The following is a 19,166-nucleotide window of genomic DNA, read 5'->3' as shown; positions in this document are numbered from 1 at the left end:
ACCCAATCTTCAGAAATCTCTGAGGAATGATGCTGGAGATAGACTAGTGACCTGGCAACAAATGCTGCTTCTTATTAAGAAGAAATACTTTCTTCCTGTACATCAAAGTAAACTAATTATAAAATTAGTGGTTTTTCAGAAACACGTTTGGTCTTCTAAAGTGGCATGCTTTAGCTAAATAATTGCTCCAACATTTTCATCAAAGGCTTTGATAATGAAAAAAAATTTCAACTCGTGTGCTTTTTGATATTCTTGCAGTGATCTTAGCTTTGTAAAGTGGAATTCAGTTTGATTTGAAATCCTCACAGAGGGAGGCATTGTCTTTTATTACCATTATACATTTCCAGACTGGTTATTTAATGATATGATTTTTCTCAATCCAAGACTTATGCTTCAATTTAGCCAGCAGAAAAAATCAATCGAATCCAAACCTAAACATGACAAGGCTGACCTACAGAAAGGAAATATAACCACCTGGGTGGCACATGGTACAGTGGTTAGCACTGCTGCCTCACAGCGCCAGGAACCTGGGTTTGATTCCCAGCTCGGGTTACTGCCTGTGTCTGTGTGGATTTCCTCTGGGTGCTCTGGTTTCCTCCCACAGTCTGAAAGACGTGCTGGTTAGGTGCATTGGCCATGCTAAGTTCTCCCTCAGCACACCTGAACAGGCACCCGAGTGTGGCAACTAGGGAATTTTCACAGTAACTTCAGAGCAGAGCTAATGTGAGCCTACTTGTGAGACTAATAAATAAACTTAACAATGTTTCTGAATTCAACCATTAAGGCTGATTTATTTCCCTACCTTGTCACCACAGGTAACAATAAATATTACAATTCAACTAAGAACCTCAAGAGGTGAAATTGGTCAATGGTAGCAATGCGAAATAGCATGATAATGCATTGGCAGCCATTTCTCACCCAGTCAGTTATTTTTTTTAGTTGGAAAATATTGCCAAGATTTATAACTTCAAACCAACTAAAAGTGATAGACTAGAAACAAGTGCCTAAAAAAAAGAAGCATTTGAACTATTACCCCATGAATTTCAGTGGAAACAAGATCAGGCACAAACAAAATCAAGTTGCTGATTCACTACAAGCTTGTTTCATCCTGCTAACAGGCTAGTTTCATCCCTTTTACATTCTGAAATATAAGTTGAGTATTTTTATGTATTTTGCTAATAACTAATAACGAATTCAGAACTGCCAATGTTTACGCTGACCTTGCCAAGGAATTTCTTTTTAGCAAAGAAAATCAGAAGTAAATTATAGCTGCAAATTTATTTAGAAAACCTGTCCAAAAATAATGAAAAAGCCTCCTAAAGCATGCCAATGTTTAAACATTTGCAGTATACAAGTTTGTTCCTGTGTCGACATTTCAAACTTGAACGATACAATGCAATCAAGCTTAATACAATCCAATCCAAGTTAAGAAACTATGCAGACACAATCAGCTACTATCAATTAAATCTCAAGCAAGGGTTTTTCTTTTAAATATTTAATGCCACAACATACTAACAGCAAAGTAAGCACGTAGATACCAGGCCATAAGAATAAAACATTTGTTTTTATATTGCAAGGAATATGACCTGCTATGTGGTTCACACATTAGATTTCTATACTGAACTTAAATTGTGGAATCATTTAAGTTTCTCTTCCAGATTGAAACTAAATCCAACAGTTACCCAAAAGACAAAGACACAGGGCATGAAATAGTTTCTTCCTTCACCACTGATGCATTCCTTCTGGCATTAATATATATTGTTCACTGATTCTGACAATGATGTTCTTGTAAACTTCTCCAGGGGAAAAGGTGAGATTACTCATTCAGAGTACAGCCATCTGCAATCATCAAATCAAAGTCTCCCACATTTGCCCCAGTACAAATTCACTGTCTAACAGGATAGCTCATGTCTTTCAATGTCATGTGTCTGGAATGCAGGAAAGGATTGGATCAGGGAAAAAATAGTACAGTACATCTGGTGTATCACAGTTATAGTTTGTCCTACTTTTAGGATGCAATGCAGCAATTTGAATTTTTTTTGACCCTCCCAAAACGCAGCCTCCATTATCTACAAAGACAAGGGCAGTGGATGCATAGGACTTCCACGCCCAGGTTTTCCTCCACCCACATACGATTTAAATTTGGACAGGTATTCCTTCATTATGGCTGGATCAAATTTCTGGAACTCATTATCTAATAGCATCATGGCACCACACGGTTCAGATAGAAGGGTGACCACCTTCAGCTTCCGAAAGGCAACTTGGAGTGGATGATCAGTGCTCACTTTGCCACTGATACCCAAGCCCAAATAATTAATTTTAAAAGAAACAGAAAAATGTGAGACCATATGAGGAAATTCATTTGCTCAATCATCCTTCCCCATTTAATTGTTCCCATTCTTCTATTATCCCAAATAATCCTTTTCGATTATTTCTGTGTTCCAACTTCTTTTTCTGCTTCTCTCTCCCCTCATCCAGTTGTCTTTCGCCCTTGATCACTCCTCAACCATCAGTTCCCTTTCCTCTGCATCTTTTCTCTCCGCTCCTCTTCTGGTTGTATGCATTCACATGATGTATTTCAGGAGAAAGTATCATAGAATAGAATCCCTCCAGAGCAGAAGAGGCCATTTGGCCCATCACATCTCCATGAGTCTCTGACAGAGTATCTTACCCAGACCCTTTCCCAGCTCTATCCCCGCAAACCCACACTTTTCTCATAGCCAATCCATCTAACCTACACATCTTTGGACTGTGGGAGAAAACCGGAGTTCCCGGAGGCAACCCACGCAGAGAGAATGTGCAAACTCTGCAGAGACAGTCACCCAAGGCTGCAACTGAACCCGGATCCCTGAAGTAGCAGTTCTAACCACTGTGCTACTGTACTTCTTTAAAAGTTCCACCTAATGATATCTGCATAAACAAAGGAAAGGTCTGATTATTTTAATTAAAGCAAAGAGTAGGCAACAAAATGTTTCAATTCTTGAAAGTCACCCCTGGGTGCCAGATGAAACCACTTCCATTATGAAGCAGTAACTAAAGTCATCCTGAGAACTTCAGAGACATCTCCCTCAAGGCTCTTAGCATGAGGATAATCTTGTCTTTTAAAAAGCATTTAGACAGTTACATGGGTAGGATGGGTATAAAGGGATATGGGCCAAACACAGGCAATTGGGAATAGTTTAGCTTTTTCAAAATAAAGAGTGGCATGGACAAGTTGGGCTGAAGGGCCTGTTTCCACGTTGTAAACCTCTATGATTGCAAAAAGGAAGAGGTTAATCCAATGTGACCTTAAAGAGTATGATAAAAAAGATAAATGACTGTATCAATCCTACAGTTGAAAAGGAGTTAAAGGAATAGAAATATATAAATAAAAAAATTAGGAAGGCAGGAGAGACTTGAAGAAACCATAACATGATATTAAGCAGCAAAATAAAATTAATGGGCAGCACGGTGGCACAGTGGTCAGCACCGCTGCTTCACAGCTCCAGGGTCTTGTGTTCGATTCCCGGCTCGGGTCACTGTCTGTGTGGAGTTTGCACATTCTCCTCGTGTCTGCGTGGGTTTCCTCCGGGTGCTCCGGTTTCCTCCCACAGTCCAAAGATGTGTGGGTTAGGTTGATTGACCATGCTAAGAAATCACCCTTTAGTGTCCAGGGATGTGTAGGTTAGAGGGGATTAGTGGGTATAATATGTAGGGATATGGGGATAGGGCCTGGGTGGGATTGTGTTCGGTGCAGACTCGATGGGCCGAAGGGCCTCTTTCTGCACTGTAGGGTTCTATGATCTATGAGTGCCACTACAGCAAAAGAGCAGCAAGAGGTGAAAACCATTAAAGCAGATAGCCTTAAAACCAACAATAAGAACAGAATAGTTAACATTCCGATTCTAATACTTTCAGGAAGAAAGTCGTGAGCAACATTCCCCATCCAAAAATATCCCAATTAAAATCAATGGATTTGTTCCAGACATCTCAGGCAGCCTATTCAGGCTCAAAGGAAATAAACCAAAGGGATAGATGATAGTTATACTGGATGTTAAATCAGATGAGGGAAGAGGAGAGACTGACAATTATTATGAGGGTGTTCTTTGAATCCTACAGATGTACCGTGAGGTTCGAAACAGTTGGTACCCTTACTCAAAAAAGGCAACACCACAGACATAGCTAACTAGAAGTCCATTTATCTGATGAAATTGATCACCAGAGGTAAATTTGTATCTGTACAATTATTCAGTAAACAATCAAGAACTTGGATTCATGGCCTGAATTCAGAAATTTACTGCAAAATTATCTGAATTTCAGCTAGTATCAATCAGAAAAGGCGATCTGCAAAGGTGTTGAAGAGATATAAAAGAACAACAATTGCAGGAGGGCAGATAACGGCACACTGAGTTTTGTGATGAGGAGATGCTGGCGTTGGACTGGGGTAAACACAGTGAGAAGTCTCACAACACCAGGTTAGAATCCTAAATAAACTGGTTGGACTCTAACCTGGTGATGAGAGACTTCTCACTGTGTTTACCCTAGTCCAACGCCAGCATCTCCTCATCACAAAACTCAGTGTGCCGTTATCTGCCCTCCTGCAATTGTTGTTCTTTTATATCTCTTCAACACCTTTGCAGATCGCCTTTTCTGATTGATACTAGCTGAAATTCAGATAATTTTGCAGTAAATTTCTGAATTCAGTTGGACTCTAACCTGGTGATGAGAGACTTCTTACACTGAATTTTACACAGACAAATGTAAGGTGCTCTACTTGAGTAGAAAAAAAATGACATGCATCTGTATGAATGCCGCTGAAATAGCTAAGGGTGAAGCTGACGGAAATCTCAAATACTTTGATTCCGGTCATCAAAAAACAGAAGTATTTAGATGCTGGACAGCAGGGTAACCACAGAATTGTTGCTGTGCAGAATGAGACCATTTGGCTCACTGTGTCCACACTGGCTCTCCAAAAGGGCATCATGACTTTGTGCCATTTCCCCATTGCCCTGCTCATTATTTCTATTCAAATAATCATCTGATGCCCTCTTGAATGCTTCATTTGAACCTGCTTCCACCATAATCCCAGGCAGTGCATTCTAAGCCCAAACCATCTGTGTGAAAAAGTTTCTCACATCACATTTGTTTCTTTTGTAAATCACTTTAAATCTGTGCCCTCTCATTCTTGGTCCTTTTCTGAGCTGGAATAGTATCTCCCTATCTACTCTGTCCAGGTCCCCCATGAGTTTGGGCACCGCTATCGACTCTCCTCTTAGCTTACTTCTCTCCAAGGAGAGCAGTCCCGACCTCTGCAATCTCTATCCTCATAACTGAAGTTTCTCATCCCTGGAATCGTTCTTGTAACGCTCTTCTACACTCCAACGTATTCAAATTCCTCCTATAAAGTGATGCCCAGCACTGTACACAACGGGCCCAATTTTACCAAAAATTCACGCCCAAATCGCAGTAAAGCCGGGCATCGGGCCTTTACCACGATCTGCACCCAAACACGAGCAGATCGCGGCTTTACCAACACCAGGTTTGGGCGCGGGCTCGGCCCACGTCCGAATTGGGCGGCCCGATGATTTAAATGCATGCTAATGAACCGCGCGCCCAACTCCACCACAAAATCCCACTTCACCTTCTTCTAGTCCGTTCCGGATCCGCGCTGTAAGCAACCTGCAGAATAAAAATCCGAAGCTGATTCCTATTCTGCAGGGGAAATTCCGAAGCCCATGCTCCTCGACCATCCTTCGCAGACGTTCCCCCACCCCCTGATCAGACCCCCCCGGGAGGCAGGCCCCCCCCCCACCACACCCCCCCCACCAACCCCCCCTCCAATATATATGGGGGGGTATATATTTTGAAATATTTTCCCAAATTTTTTGACTATCAGGTTTTTGGTTCCTGCGATTATAATTTTGACATTATCTCCCAAAGGGAATTTCTCTAATTTTCTGCAATGTTCAGATGAAAACAAGATGAAAGAAAGGATCCAAGGCTGCTCCAGAGGCAGATTAGCTGCACCCAACGATGTCCATACAAATCACATTCGTAAGTAGGGGCACTTCTGCCATGGAATGTGAGAGAAGAGTTGCCAATACAAACTTCTTTTCACTATGGTTGATTTCCCAGATTTAGTAACCTCCTTGAATCTTATTTCCAACCAAGTTCCACCACAGGGACAGTTCTTCCAAGTTCGCCAAATGATGCTGAACATTTTGAGCACCTGGCTCACGGCTACAGGGACATCAACAATCCAGTTACAGATCACAAATGTATTATACAGGTCACTAATTGCTCACTAGGACACTGTAGTTTAATTACCTTTCCCATAGATAATTAGGCAGCACAAAGAAGATGCTACATTATTTTTAGTCAGCAAGATTCTCCCAAGTCCATCCTCCCCCCGCTCTCTCTGTTTTGCTCTTTCACACCCGGGCACACTGCTTCAGATTTTTTTTTCTAATTGCGCATGTGCAATTCAGAGCTCTGATCTTTTTGGCAGCACTAAGCCCCTCCTGTCCACACCGCGAATTGGATCGGAGCCGGCTAAAAGTGTGTGGGCGTGCCGCAAAGAGGATTCCGGGCTCGGATCTGTATTACGCCCGGATCCGACCCTTAGGCTCCGATTGGTAAAATCGGGCCCAATATTCCAACTATGATCAAACTAGTGTTCTGTGTAAGTTCAGCATAATCTCCTTCCTCTTGTACTCTATGCCCCGATTAATAAAATTCCGGAATAGTATATGATTCATTAACTGCTCTCTCCACCAGTCCTCTGACTGGGATATGCACATATACACCCAGGTCTCTCTGTTCCTTTACCCCCTTTAAGACATCTACGCCTTATTTTATATTGTCTCTCCGCGTTCTTCCCACCAAAATGCATCACTCCATACTTCTCCGCATTGAACTTCATCCGCCATCTATCTGCCCACTCCACCAATGTGCCCATATCCTTTTGGAATTCTGTCCTCTTCACAGTTTACAAAACTTCCAAGTTGTGCGTCATCTACACACCAAGATCCAGAACACTGATATATATCAGGAAAAGCAATGGTTCTGTTAACAACCACTGGGGAATACCAGTACAAACCTAGTTCTAGCCTGCTTCCTACTATTCAGCCGGTTTTATATTCATATTGCTACTGTCTCTTTTATTCCATGAGCTCATCCTTTGAGTCATGAGTTATGAAAAAGGAACAGAAACATTTGAGCCTTTCAAGCTAAAACTGAGTCATCAGGTGTTAGCGTGGATAGAGGATTGTCTGTCTAATAGGAAGCAGTGAGTTGGAATCAATGGGTCCTATTCGGATTGGTGGTTGGTAACTAGTGGAGTGCCCCAGGGATCGGTGCTGGGGCCTCAGCTATTTACCATTTATGTAGATGATCTGGAGGAGGGGGCTGAGTGTAGGGTGACGAAATTTGCTGATGACACGAAGATGAGTGGAAAAGCAAATTGCGTGGAGGGTGTGGAAAGTCTGCAGAGGGATTTGGATAGGCTGAGTGAGTGGGCGAGGACCTGGCAGATGGAGTATAATGTTAGCAAGTGTGAGGTTATCCACTTTGGCAGAAATAATAGTAGGAGGGATTATTATTTAAAAGGCGAAAAGCTGCAGCATGATACAGTGCAGAGGGACCTGGGGGTCCTTGTGCATGAGTGCAAAAACCCAGTCTGCAGGTGCAGCAGGTGATCAAGAAGGTGAATGGGATGCTGGCCTTTATAGCGAGGGGGATAGAATATAAAAGCAGGGAGGTCTTGCTGCAACTGTACAGGGCACTGGTGAGGCCGCAGCTGGAGTACTGTGTGCAGTTTTGGTCGCTGCACTTGCGGAAGGATATATTGGCCTTGGAGGGAGTGCAGAGGAGGTTCACTAGGCTGATACCGGAGATAAGGGGGTTGGACTATGAAGACAGACTAACTAGACTGGGTCTGCACTCGTTGGAGTTTAGAAGGATGAGGGGGGATCTTATTGAGACGTATAAGATAATGAAGGGGATGGATAGGGTAGAGGTAGAGAGATTCTTCCCGCTTAGAAAGGATAGCAGGACTAGAGGGCACAGCCTCAAGATAAAGGGGGGCAGTTTAGATCGGAGTTGAGAAGGAACTTCTTCACTCAAAAGGTGGTGAACCTCTGGAATTCTCTGCCCGTTGAAGTGGTGGAGGCTACCTCACTAAATATATTTAAGTCACGGGTAGATAGGTTTTTGATAGACAGGGGGATTAAGGGGAGAAAGCGGGAAAGTGGAACTGATCCACTTCAGGTCAGCCATGATCTTATTGAATGGCGGGGCAGGCTCGAAGGGCTAGATGGCCTACTCCTGCTCCTATTTCTTATGTTCAGAGAAGCGATTTTATTGAGGTTTAGATATTGTTCAGGATTTGAAAAGTTTTACCTGAAATATTCATTTTAAGACCGCAGAAGCAGAAATAAGGAGAGACAGATTCAAACTGGAGACAAGTTGCTGCACATAAGACAGTTATCAAGAAATTCTGCATCATACAAATGAATGAAGTGCATGTGGAATACATGTCCAGATAAGAGTGGTAGAGATAACAATAGCGGAATCATAGAATCCTACAGTGCAGAAGGAGGTCACTTGGCCCATCAAGTCTGCACCGCCCACCCAGGCCCTATCCCCATTACCCCATGCAGCTCCCCACCCCGTGGTCCCCTCCCTCTCCCTTCCCCCAGCCCGTTTCTTAAAATCTTGTAAGAAAATTGGTTGACAGTAAAATCTCTCTCGGCAGATGAATCAAAATTGACTTCACCCAGAACTACCTTGTGAACTGCGCCTCTCTGACTCAAACCTTTGAGGTATACGTTAAAACAAAAAGCCGACCAGCTAAACTTAAAAAGCAACGGTATGCTCAGGTTACATACCTATAATCAAAATTTTACTTCATTAAACCAAAAAATCTGGGATATTGAATTGGCATTGATTACAGCTCTGAAATATAAGCTCCCTGAAGGCTGGTTCAAAAGAATGGTCATCTACATGAAATGTTAACTCTGTTTTTCTCTCCACAAATGCTGCCAGACCAGATAAGTATTTCCAGCATATCCTGTTTTTACTCTCTATAGGCTGCCTGTATTGACAATATCATTACCAACACGATTTTCACTTTCCCTGTCTCAAAACATCTTTTCAATCTAATGTGCAGCTCTTGGTGCATGTAAAATTCTCCACCAAATTCAATTTGTTTAATTGAGTTTCACATCACACCATTTCTGGAAATAACAAATCAATCTTGATTGTTTTCCTTGAATTTGATTTGCTTACATTCTCTACTATTTCCCTCAAGTTAGAGATTAGTAAAGTTACAGTGCTGTCTTGTATAATGCTACAGTTATGAAGTGTAACAAGGCAAACATTTTATTATAATCATATCAGGTACAGGGAAATGAAAAAGAATAACGGATCAAATAAATCACCACAATTTGAAGTGAATAGTTTCAAAATTAGGAAAGTTTGCAGCAGTGGTATTTAGCGTTTTTCTCCCCAGTGCAGGATCCCTGAAGACACTGACAGTCCTACAGACCCATGCCAACATTGTCAAACTGTCCAAGGACATTGCCCTAACTTCCAAAGGGTAGGATCAACCAATCAAAGCAAAAAACAGGCTTTCATTGTAATGAAAATATTTCATTAATATACAACAACAGAAATAATGTGTTGAAAGGCCAACGGATAAAGAAGAATATGGAAATCTGATTATCTCTCGGACATTGCGATGACTCAGGCACTTCAGTTTTAAAGTTTAAAGGTTAAAGAGGGCTGTAGCAGCTAATAGGACAGTGACAGTTTCAATTATCAAGATCCCAGGAAATAAATTGTGACTGTAAAAATGCTTCTGATTGTTCATGCTGGTTTCATTGACTTGTGCTTAAGCAGTCTCCTGCAGCATGCACGATAGAGCATCAATTAAAAATCAACTCAGCCCAATATCATTAATCACGGCGTACTCAGAAGTAGGATTTAGCTGGAAAGATAAATGAACAGTGGGTCCCTCCCCGCAAACATTAACAGCAGCTGAAAAACACAGGAGAGAGAGAGAGAGAGAGAAAATGAGATATAACCACTACCTGGGGATTGGGAGTTAAGCATTGAGGCAGAAGAAATCTTGGAGGAGCCAGAGGAGTTATGAGCAGAGTGAGCACCAACAGTGGATTTTTGGGAGGAAGACCGAGATGAACCGGGAGAGCAAATTGTGGTGGCGGCAGCAGCTGCAGCGACAGGAGCCAAGGTGGGAAATTGCTGATCGCAGAGGTTAACCTGGGAATTCCTGCCATCCGGAGTATGTCTGCTCATGGCATTCAGAATACTTTTGCCATTAATTCCTGCAGTGTTATTACAAAGATAACAAGGGTTAGTACAAAACCGATGAAGAAAGAAAAATCTCAACCATCCGGAGGTTTTTAATTTTGCAGCATGCTTGGCTGAAACTAAATAGCTTAATCACTAGAAATGCACTCGTGACTTCTACCGTCCCACCATATAGCTCCTGGGAAAACCTGTTTGGGGAATTCTGTTGAATTTGGGTGGGGGGGGGGGGGAGGGGAGATTCCTAAAAGACTAACACTTAATAAATAAATCACTTCTAACATTTCATTGCCTGAAGTTGCCGACTCCCGCAGGGGTACAGACATCCTCCTGTACCTTACCCAAATTGTTTCTTTCGCCCTGTGTGAACCTTGTGCGTGTTGACAGCTCGTGGGCAGCATCATCACAACTCAACCCACTCACGTCCTCACCAGGCATCCACCTTCACACAGGCAAAAGTGGATGCCTGGTGATCTGAAATAACAACAGAAAATGCCAAAAATATTCAGCAGACCAAGCAGGGCCCGTGGCAAGAGAAGCAAGGTTAACATTTCAGGCCAGTGATCTTTCCCGGAACTGGGAAAAGTTAGCGACGTTAACGGATTTTAAACATGCCCAGAGCCAGGGGAACTGGGGAGTGGAAGAAAGGTCAGAGTGGGAGTGAGGTGGAGAATTAAAGTAACAGACAGCCAGAGCTCAGGGTCTCATCTGTGTACTGAACTAACAAAATCTGCAAAATTCTCAGCATCTCTTTTGGTAACTAAAATGATTTGAGTGTTATATTTAAATTAAATACCTCCTTCTGCAGTCAGCATTTCATTTGATGTTCCAAAGCCATAAATATTTCACACAAAAAAGCAATTCAGCAATGTCATTTTAATAACACAGCAAATCAAATAGTGGCCCAAAACTGCAAATAACGAAACACTTCTTCCCGAACCAAAGTTACCGGTTCAAGCTCCTGAATTATCAAGCACTCACATCAGTTTTTAAATATGTGCGGATGGAGTCTCATATTTCATCTCAGTGTTTGCTAGGAGATCACAACACTAAGGAAAGGCTCCCTGAATTTTACCTTCAGCTAAGTCATTACAAGACAGCTTTGAGGGTGTTCATGGTAATGGATGCAGCCCAGATGGTTCTAACTTACTAGTTAAGGAAGGATGTTCAGAGACTGAGGGCTGCAGAGAGAAAAAAAAATGCAACGCTCCGCAACATTGTTTAATGTTACAAAAATAGATATCAGAATGATGGACATTTCTGCCTCCCAAAGTTTGTGCAATGGGTTCATTTGACATTTTTTCCAAAACTAAGGCTGCATCGCTCAATCCATTAGATAGAAGTGTAGCAAAGTTCTTGAAAAGATTCTGTAGCTGATTTGGCCATTGCAAAATTATCTTAATCACCTCAATGTCATAGGGAAAATGTTTGAAGCTATTATTAAATACGTTATAGCAGGGCACTTAGATAAATTCAAGGTAATCGAGCAGAGTCAACATGGTTTTGTGACAGGGCTAATTTATGTGCGTTCTTTGAAGGATTAACAGGTGCTGAGGATAAAGGCAAACCAGTGGATGTACTGTACTTAGAATTGAGAAGGCACTTGATAAGGTGCCATATCAAAGGTTATTGTGGAAAATATGAGCCCATGGTGTAGGAGTAACATATTGACTAGGGGATTAGTGGGCTATCTGCAAATAGAATAGACAGAAATGGGTCATTTTTTGGCTGGCATGATGTAACAAGTAGTGTCCCACAGGAATCCTTGTTGGGATCTCAACTGTTTCCCACTTATATAAACAACTTGGATGAAGGGATCAGAGGTATGGTTGTTAAATTTGCTGATGACACAAATCTAGGTAGGAAAGTAAGTTGTGAAGAGGACATAAGGATGCTACATATAGATAGCTTTTGTGCGTGGGCAAACACCTGGCAAACGGAGTATAATGTGGGCAAATGTGAAATTGTCCATTTCGATGAATAAAAGAGAACATTATCTAAATGGTGAGAGATTGCAGAGCTCTGAGATGCAAAGGGATTTTGGTATCCTAGTGCATGAGTCACAGAAGATTAATATGCAGGTTAGCAAGTAATTAGCAAAGCTAATAGAATATTACCATTTGCTGTTGGTGGAACTGAAAATAAAAGGAGAGATTATGTTTCAGTTATCCAAGGCACTAATGAAACCATATCTGGGGTACTGTGTATAGTATTAGTCTCCTTACATAAAGAAGGATGTAAATGCATTGCAAGCAGTTTAGAGGCACCTTACTGGATGAAAGATTGTCTTATAAGGAAAGGTTGAATGGGCTAGGTTTGTATCCATTGGAGTTAAGGCTAAGAGGAGACTTGATTGAAACATGGATCCTGAGGGATCTTGACAGAATGGGCATGGAGAGGATGTTTACTCTTGTGGGAGAATCTAGAACTTGGGGGTCACTGTTTAAAAATAACAGGTCACCCACTTAAGACAGAGATGAAAAGAAGTGTTTTCACTCAGAGGGTTGAGAGTCTCTGGAACAAAAGGGAGGTGGAAGTGGTGCCTTTAAATATTTTAGGGCAGTGCCAGATAGATTTGCAATAAGCAAGGGGTGAAAGGTTATTGGAGGTTGATGGGAACGCGGAGTTACGATTACAATTGGATAAGCCATGATCTTCCTGAATAGCGGAATAGGCTTGTAGGACTGAGTGGCCTCCTCCTGCTCCCAATTCACAGGTTCACATGGACCTGCTTCCTCATCTCTCTTAATGGACAACTGCTCTTAAAAAATATTTACATTTATATGGTGTCTTTCATGACCATTGGGTATCCCAAAGTGTTTTACAAGAAATGAAGTACTTTTGAAGTGTGGTCACTGGTGTAGGATAGGAAGCACGGCAGCCAATCTGCAGACAGCCATCTCCCCCACACAGCATTGTGATAGTGACCAGATAATAGTCACCAATACTTCCCCCCCATTCTACTTCAAAATAGTGCCACTTTACACCCACTTGAGAAGGCAGATTGTAACTCGATTTAATGTCCCATCTGATAGACGGCACCACTGATAGTGCAGCACACCCTCAAATACCGCAATGAAGGGTCAGCGTCGATTTGTGAGCTCAAGTCACGAGTGAGGTTTGAATCCACAAACTTCTGACGAAAGGCGAGCGTTCTGGCTAACACCGTATTTATGTTAGAGTTATGATTTTGACAGTCCCACTGATGTTAACATATTCATTTTTTATTGTGAATTTTAACAAGTCTAGCGTGCAATACTTTTCATATCGTGAGACTTACTGCATTTAGTCTATCATCATGCTGTAAGGAGAGAAAGGTTAGACACCTGCTTCGAGGTTCTACTCATCCAACAGGAAGACATGATACCATTACACAACCATCAGTGTTTATGTCAATGAATGATATTTGGATCAGTTTCAGGTCCAGTAAGCAATAGACACACGGGTGATTTTGAGCTGCATTCGCCATCTGCAGTGTTAGCGGCATGTGTTCAAAATCCAGAGGGTGCCAATCACGCCAGCAAGTTTCCAAGTTCCAATCTTCCTGGCCCTTAGCCGGTGGAGTGGCGAGAAAGGACTGCAGAAAGCTCGTTTGCAGACGTTAGCGTGTCAGTAGCGAGCACTGTCTGGGTACTGAGCCCACACAGAATATTCGGCTGGTGCCAGCGTGACATCACATTGGGGCCATTTACAACAGACTTACATAAACGTGAACCTGGCACCTACCTTCGAAGGTGAGCACCTCAGGCAACCAGCACCCTTGACGGCGCGCATTGCACAAGGGGTGCTGGGGACGACTCAGGGGACACAGACAGGTTCAAACGGGGGACCAGGGATGGGGGTCCCAGAATCACCATTTCAGGGAGAGGCTTGGGAAGAGAGTAATTTACAGGGATTACCCTCCCTTCACGTCAGGCCGACCCTTGCTTTAAAGACTCTTATCCAGGCAGCGCTTCCCATGCGCTCTTCCCTGGATTCCTGTCCACATTGCAGCTGAGGGAGGGTCCTTCCTCTGCGGGGGCTGACAAGAGGGTGGGAGGGACATGGTACTGCCATTCTCACACTTCACAGGGATTAGATGCTGGGTGAGCGTGGTCATTCCTCCAAACTTGTTGGCAGGAACAGGCAAGGTGGAGGCTCCATAGGTGAATGAAGTGAAATATACTGATAAACATTTAGGATAAAGTTGTGACCTTACTGCAATAGTGCCTATATTCACCTGTGCCCAAGTGTCTGCTGCTTCATAATCTTCCTCCCACTGTATCTCGGCTTCTCCCCAAGACCCATAGCTGAGACCGAGGTGGCCTACTGACTTCCACACCCTTTTGCCTGAGGTGACTTTGGTGGGTGTCCCCCTGAGAGCTGGGACCTCGAGGGTCTAGGTCTGCTTTTGGGCAGCACAGATGTTGGACTGATGTCCTTCACAGCGTGAGGGGCTGGAGACTGTGTTGCCCACGTGGAGGGGGTGATTAAGATAGGCTGGGGATGCCCAGACTCTAGAGGGTCCTGGGTAGTACTCCTGCCGATCCTCATCCCTTCGGGTTCCTGGGGGTCCCTACGCTGGAGTGAAATCCTGAAGACCCGCTGTCATCTGATGCTGACAGTTTGTCTGCACCATGCAGTTGAAGCCCTGTACCATGGCGTGGACACCTCCTATCAAGGAGTTCATGTCTTGCACCAAGGTCTCCACTGCAGACGCCAGCCTCACAGCGTTGGCCTCGGTGACGACATCTCCACAGATGGAAGGCCATGGGACTGCTCCAATTGGCCTTGTAGTCCGAGGAGGGCTGCTGTCATCCCTTCCTGATACTTGTGACTCTGCCTTTAAAGATCCAGCAGCTGTGGGGCAAACAGACCGAGGGGCACATCATCAGTAAGGGACTCAGCAGAGTCCTGGGCTCCGGCATCCCTCTGAGTGCTGATTCCCTGGGACTTCCCTGCCTCCGCCTGCTGTGGATCCTCAACTATGAGGTGCTCACCAGGAAGTGATCCAGAAGCTTGTCTACTTATTGGGCTGGTGCCAGGCGTGGGTGACAGCTGTGACACATCTCCCACTGACGCCTGTCGTGGTTGAGTTTGTCCTGCAATGACACAGACAGGGAGAGTGTGGGTGGGAGTGTTGACATTTAAGATGGTGATGAGGTGTGGCAGGTGGGAGCTGGAGTATGAGGGGCATGGGAACTACTGGGAAACCTACTGATTGTGGGGGTGGGGGAGTACCTGGTGTTGGCAAAAGCCAAGATGGCTGATTGCGAGAAGAATTGGGGCAACGAGGGGGTCCAGTGGGATACTGGGAGTGGTTCACTTACCCTGGCTAAGGGAAGATGATCACTCATCTTCTGACACTTCTGACCTGTCTTCTTCTATGCTGCACTTGCATTCACAAGACTTCATAAGAAGTCTCACAACACCAGGTTAAAGTCCACCAGGTTTATTTGGTAGCAAAAGCCACTAGCTTTTGGAGCGCTGCTCTTTCGTCAGATAAGTGGGAGTTCTGTTCTGACCTTGGGGTAAGCGTTCTCCAAGGCGACCTTCACGACACACGACAGCGCAGAGATTGATAGCCAAGTTCCGCACGCATGAGGACGCCTCAACCGGGATCTTGGGTTCATGTCACACTATCTGTAACCCCCATGACTTGCCTGGACTTGCAAAATCTCACTAACTGTCCTGTCTGGAGACAATACCCATCTCTTTAACCTGTGCTTAACGCTCTCTCCACTCACATTGTCTGTACCTTTAAGACTTGATTACCTGTAAAGCCTCGCATCCCAACCATTATTTTGTAAATTGAGTTTGTGTCTTTATATGCCCTGTTTGTGAACGGAACTCCCACTTATCTGATGAAGGAGCAGCGCTCCGAAAGTTAGTGGATTTTGCTACCAAATAAACCTGTTGGACTTTAACCTGGAGTTGTGAGACTTCTTACTGTGTTTACCCCAGTCCAACACTGGCATCTCCACATCAACACTTGCATTCATCAGGGCTGACCCTGCATCCCAGGCAGGGATGGTCACCGTGCTGGACGGCCGTCCAGCATCCTAGTGACATCCCCCTCTGAAAAGCACAGTGCTGGTTTCTCAGCTGCCCTTTCAACTGTGGAACATGTGCTGGGGAGCCACTTATATGGAGCTTCCCAGTGCTTGCAGGAATTAAGTCATTACGTGGTGGACGATTCAGGAGGAACATGGTGCTGGAGTGGTGTGAAACTGCATTTTTGGTAAGATTCACCCATATGGTTTACTTATCCAGTAACAAGGATATCACATATGAATCACTTAAAATGAAATGGCCATCATAATCAGAGATGATACATTATATGATGGTGCACAGAAAGGTGATCGCAAGCTTGCAAACTGAGTTATTTAGTTCTATTTACACATCTGCATACAGCCCACTACATAGTTGTAAAACTTAGCCAGCCTGCGTGAAAGGTCACAGAACAGTGAGGTTCAAAAGGAAGGAAGGATACACCATGTACCTGTAATAGGAGCACATGCTACTTCTGTCTGGAAGGAGATGCCAGCATCTATAGTTTTTGGTTCTATAACAAATAATAATTAAAAGCAATTTCATTTAATTACAAAATGTTGCAGCTTTTAAATATCATCATTACTTCAATTTCTTTTTGAAAGAAAAAAAATATGAAACATGAAAAGCTATGCTATGACAATTAGTTTTTTTTTAAACCAGATTGAATCACAAGCATTGTACTAATAGAAATATTATAACAATCTGATAAACGGTATGGTTACTTTTAAAATTGTTTTTATTCCAATTCAATAAAATCAAGTCCAATTCAGAGTCCCAACAAGTTGGGACATTCCTGATCCAAGCTGACAAGACAGGGCTCTCGCCTCCTGCCTTGGGCTTGATCTACATGATCCAAGCTGATTGGAGTAGGCATAGCTCCTCCTCCAAGGCTTGATCTCATTTGCACCTTAGCCAAAAGGCTATTAAAGAATGCTTCAAATGAAGGTGAAATGTAACCGGATGACTTCAACCAAGCACAGCATGTCAATACTACACTTGATCTTAGCCAAAATATTGAGCAAGTTGCTGTTACAATGACGAGTAACAGAAGAGAGAACGGTTTGTTAACTTTCATTCAATAGTGCTGGTCAACGTGCCCTATCGCTTCTCAGCCTTTTGGCTAAGATCAAGTGCAGTTGGCTAAGATCAAGTGCAGTATCGACATGCATGAAGTCATTAGGTAGCCCTGTCTTGTCAGCTTGGATTGGGAAGGTTTCAACTTGTTGAGACTCTGAGTTGGACTTGATTTGATTGAATTGGAATAAAAACAAAACAAAAACCCCACATATTTGGTAAAAACCATAGGGGGTGGGATTTTCTGGCTGCGCTCAATCCGAAACCAGAAAATTCCGCCCGAGGTCAACAAACTTTTCCATGGTCCCCCCTCGCCTGCTATGATTCCCACGTTGGGTGGAATGGGAAAAATTCGCCCCATTAATCTCAAAATCACAAGGTAGGATTTGTAACACACAAGTATACCTGGTCTTTAATTTACAAACAGTGCAATCTCATCTCTCCTTTTGGAATCTCAAACATTTCAAATGGAGATCAAATTAAGGCCTTCAAATCAAAATAGGGCATAGGTTTGAAAGGTTAAACAATTCAGCCTAGAATGTTAAACAACGTCAAATACAACCATTTTAAACAGTTCACATAGACACTGAACATTACCATAAAAGATGCACTTTCAGGGATTTGAAAGCTAAATTTAGCATTTAGTTTGTCAAATAATTATAATGCATTTACAGGCCTAAAGTTGAAAGTAGCAAGAAGATAGCAATAAAACTCAAAATACTTTTTGGATGTCTTAGCACTCTTTTTCTGGAAATGTTATTAAACAACATATTAGATTCCCATAAAAGGGTACCATTTCTTCTTACAGGAGTTTGTAGATGCCTCCACAGTGTTAATAATAGCTATGCTGAAATGTGCAAAGCTAAAAGCAGCATCTCCTCTAGATGATAGTGTTGATGTTGAGCCTTTCCACTGCAAAAGTAGCAGAAGAGATTGAAATATGAATTCCCATTCCGAAAACGGCACCCACCGTTTCCATGGGAGCAGAAAGCGGCCCGAGTCAGGATTTGTGCATTTTGCAGTGGCAGCTACCCATGTAACACAGTAGCTCTCTCCAGTCAGACCTAATTTTCATTAGCAAATATGCTAACAGTTAGCAAACATGTCATGTGCAGATTAGATCTGTTAGGAGCAGGTCTAACCTTTGTGGGATCCTTTGGAGAGATGGGGTATCTATTTGGATATGGCCCTGGGACTTAGCTGGGAGAGAAAGATCAATTTAATGCGAGGTAAGTCATTCAAGTATTTTTGCAGATAATCTAGCTTCTAGAGACAACAAGTACAAAATAGGGGGAAACACCTCAACTCATATGCAACAGGCTACAGAAACACCACTCCATAGGAAATCAGCACTTTCCTAATGCTGTGATTTCTCCTATGCTAGTCGAACATCTACTTGTGAGCAGAAAGCAACGTACAATTTTATTTGAAAAGAGTTAGTCCATTATCTTATTAATTCTCACAATCGCAAACTGCTGAGATCAGCGAATCTGGATATTCAGACTCATACTTATCTATAAGTGAGGCAACTGCATGATGAATAGCACTTTCCAATCTCCAGGCCCACAAATTTCCAAAGTGGACAACCCAGGAAACTAGGTACAGAAAGGTACAATGTAGTGATAGAATCAGGGCTTCAAGAACCAAACTGCAAGTTCTTACAGAAAACAAGAGCCCAATGGACAACATTTTGGAAACCAATGACATAAACGGTGCTGTGGGGAACATGATTTTTACCTTTTTTTTTACAA

General features: G+C 43.0%; 1 protein-coding gene across 4 annotated transcripts in view; it reads right to left on the bottom strand.

Moving 5' to 3' along the window:
- Positions 1–19,166, bottom strand: part of LOC145349855 (diacylglycerol kinase beta-like) — a 534,763-nt gene that overhangs the window by 338,556 nt on the left and 177,041 nt on the right. For 3 of the 4 annotated variants that reach the window (XM_080198449.1, XM_080198451.1, XM_080198450.1), the window contains 2 exons: positions 16,790–16,852; positions 10,071–10,325 (listed from right to left, as the gene is read on the bottom strand). The exons of the other annotated variant lie outside the window; for it this stretch is intronic. In XM_080198449.1, coding sequence (XP_080054575.1) covers positions 10,071–10,325; positions 16,790–16,852 — 318 coding nt within the window. The remainder of the gene's footprint in view (positions 1–10,070; positions 10,326–16,789; positions 16,853–19,166) is intronic. 4 annotated transcript variants of the gene reach the window in all.

This window comes from Carcharhinus amblyrhynchos, chromosome 11, assembly GCF_965287045.1.
Source record: "Carcharhinus amblyrhynchos chromosome 11, sCarAmb.v2.hapA, whole genome shotgun sequence".
NCBI classification, from domain to species: Eukaryota; Metazoa; Chordata; class Chondrichthyes; order Carcharhiniformes; family Carcharhinidae; genus Carcharhinus; species Carcharhinus amblyrhynchos.
Note: the sequence above shows the minus strand (reverse complement) of the source record. Positions and strands in the feature narration are given on the sequence as shown.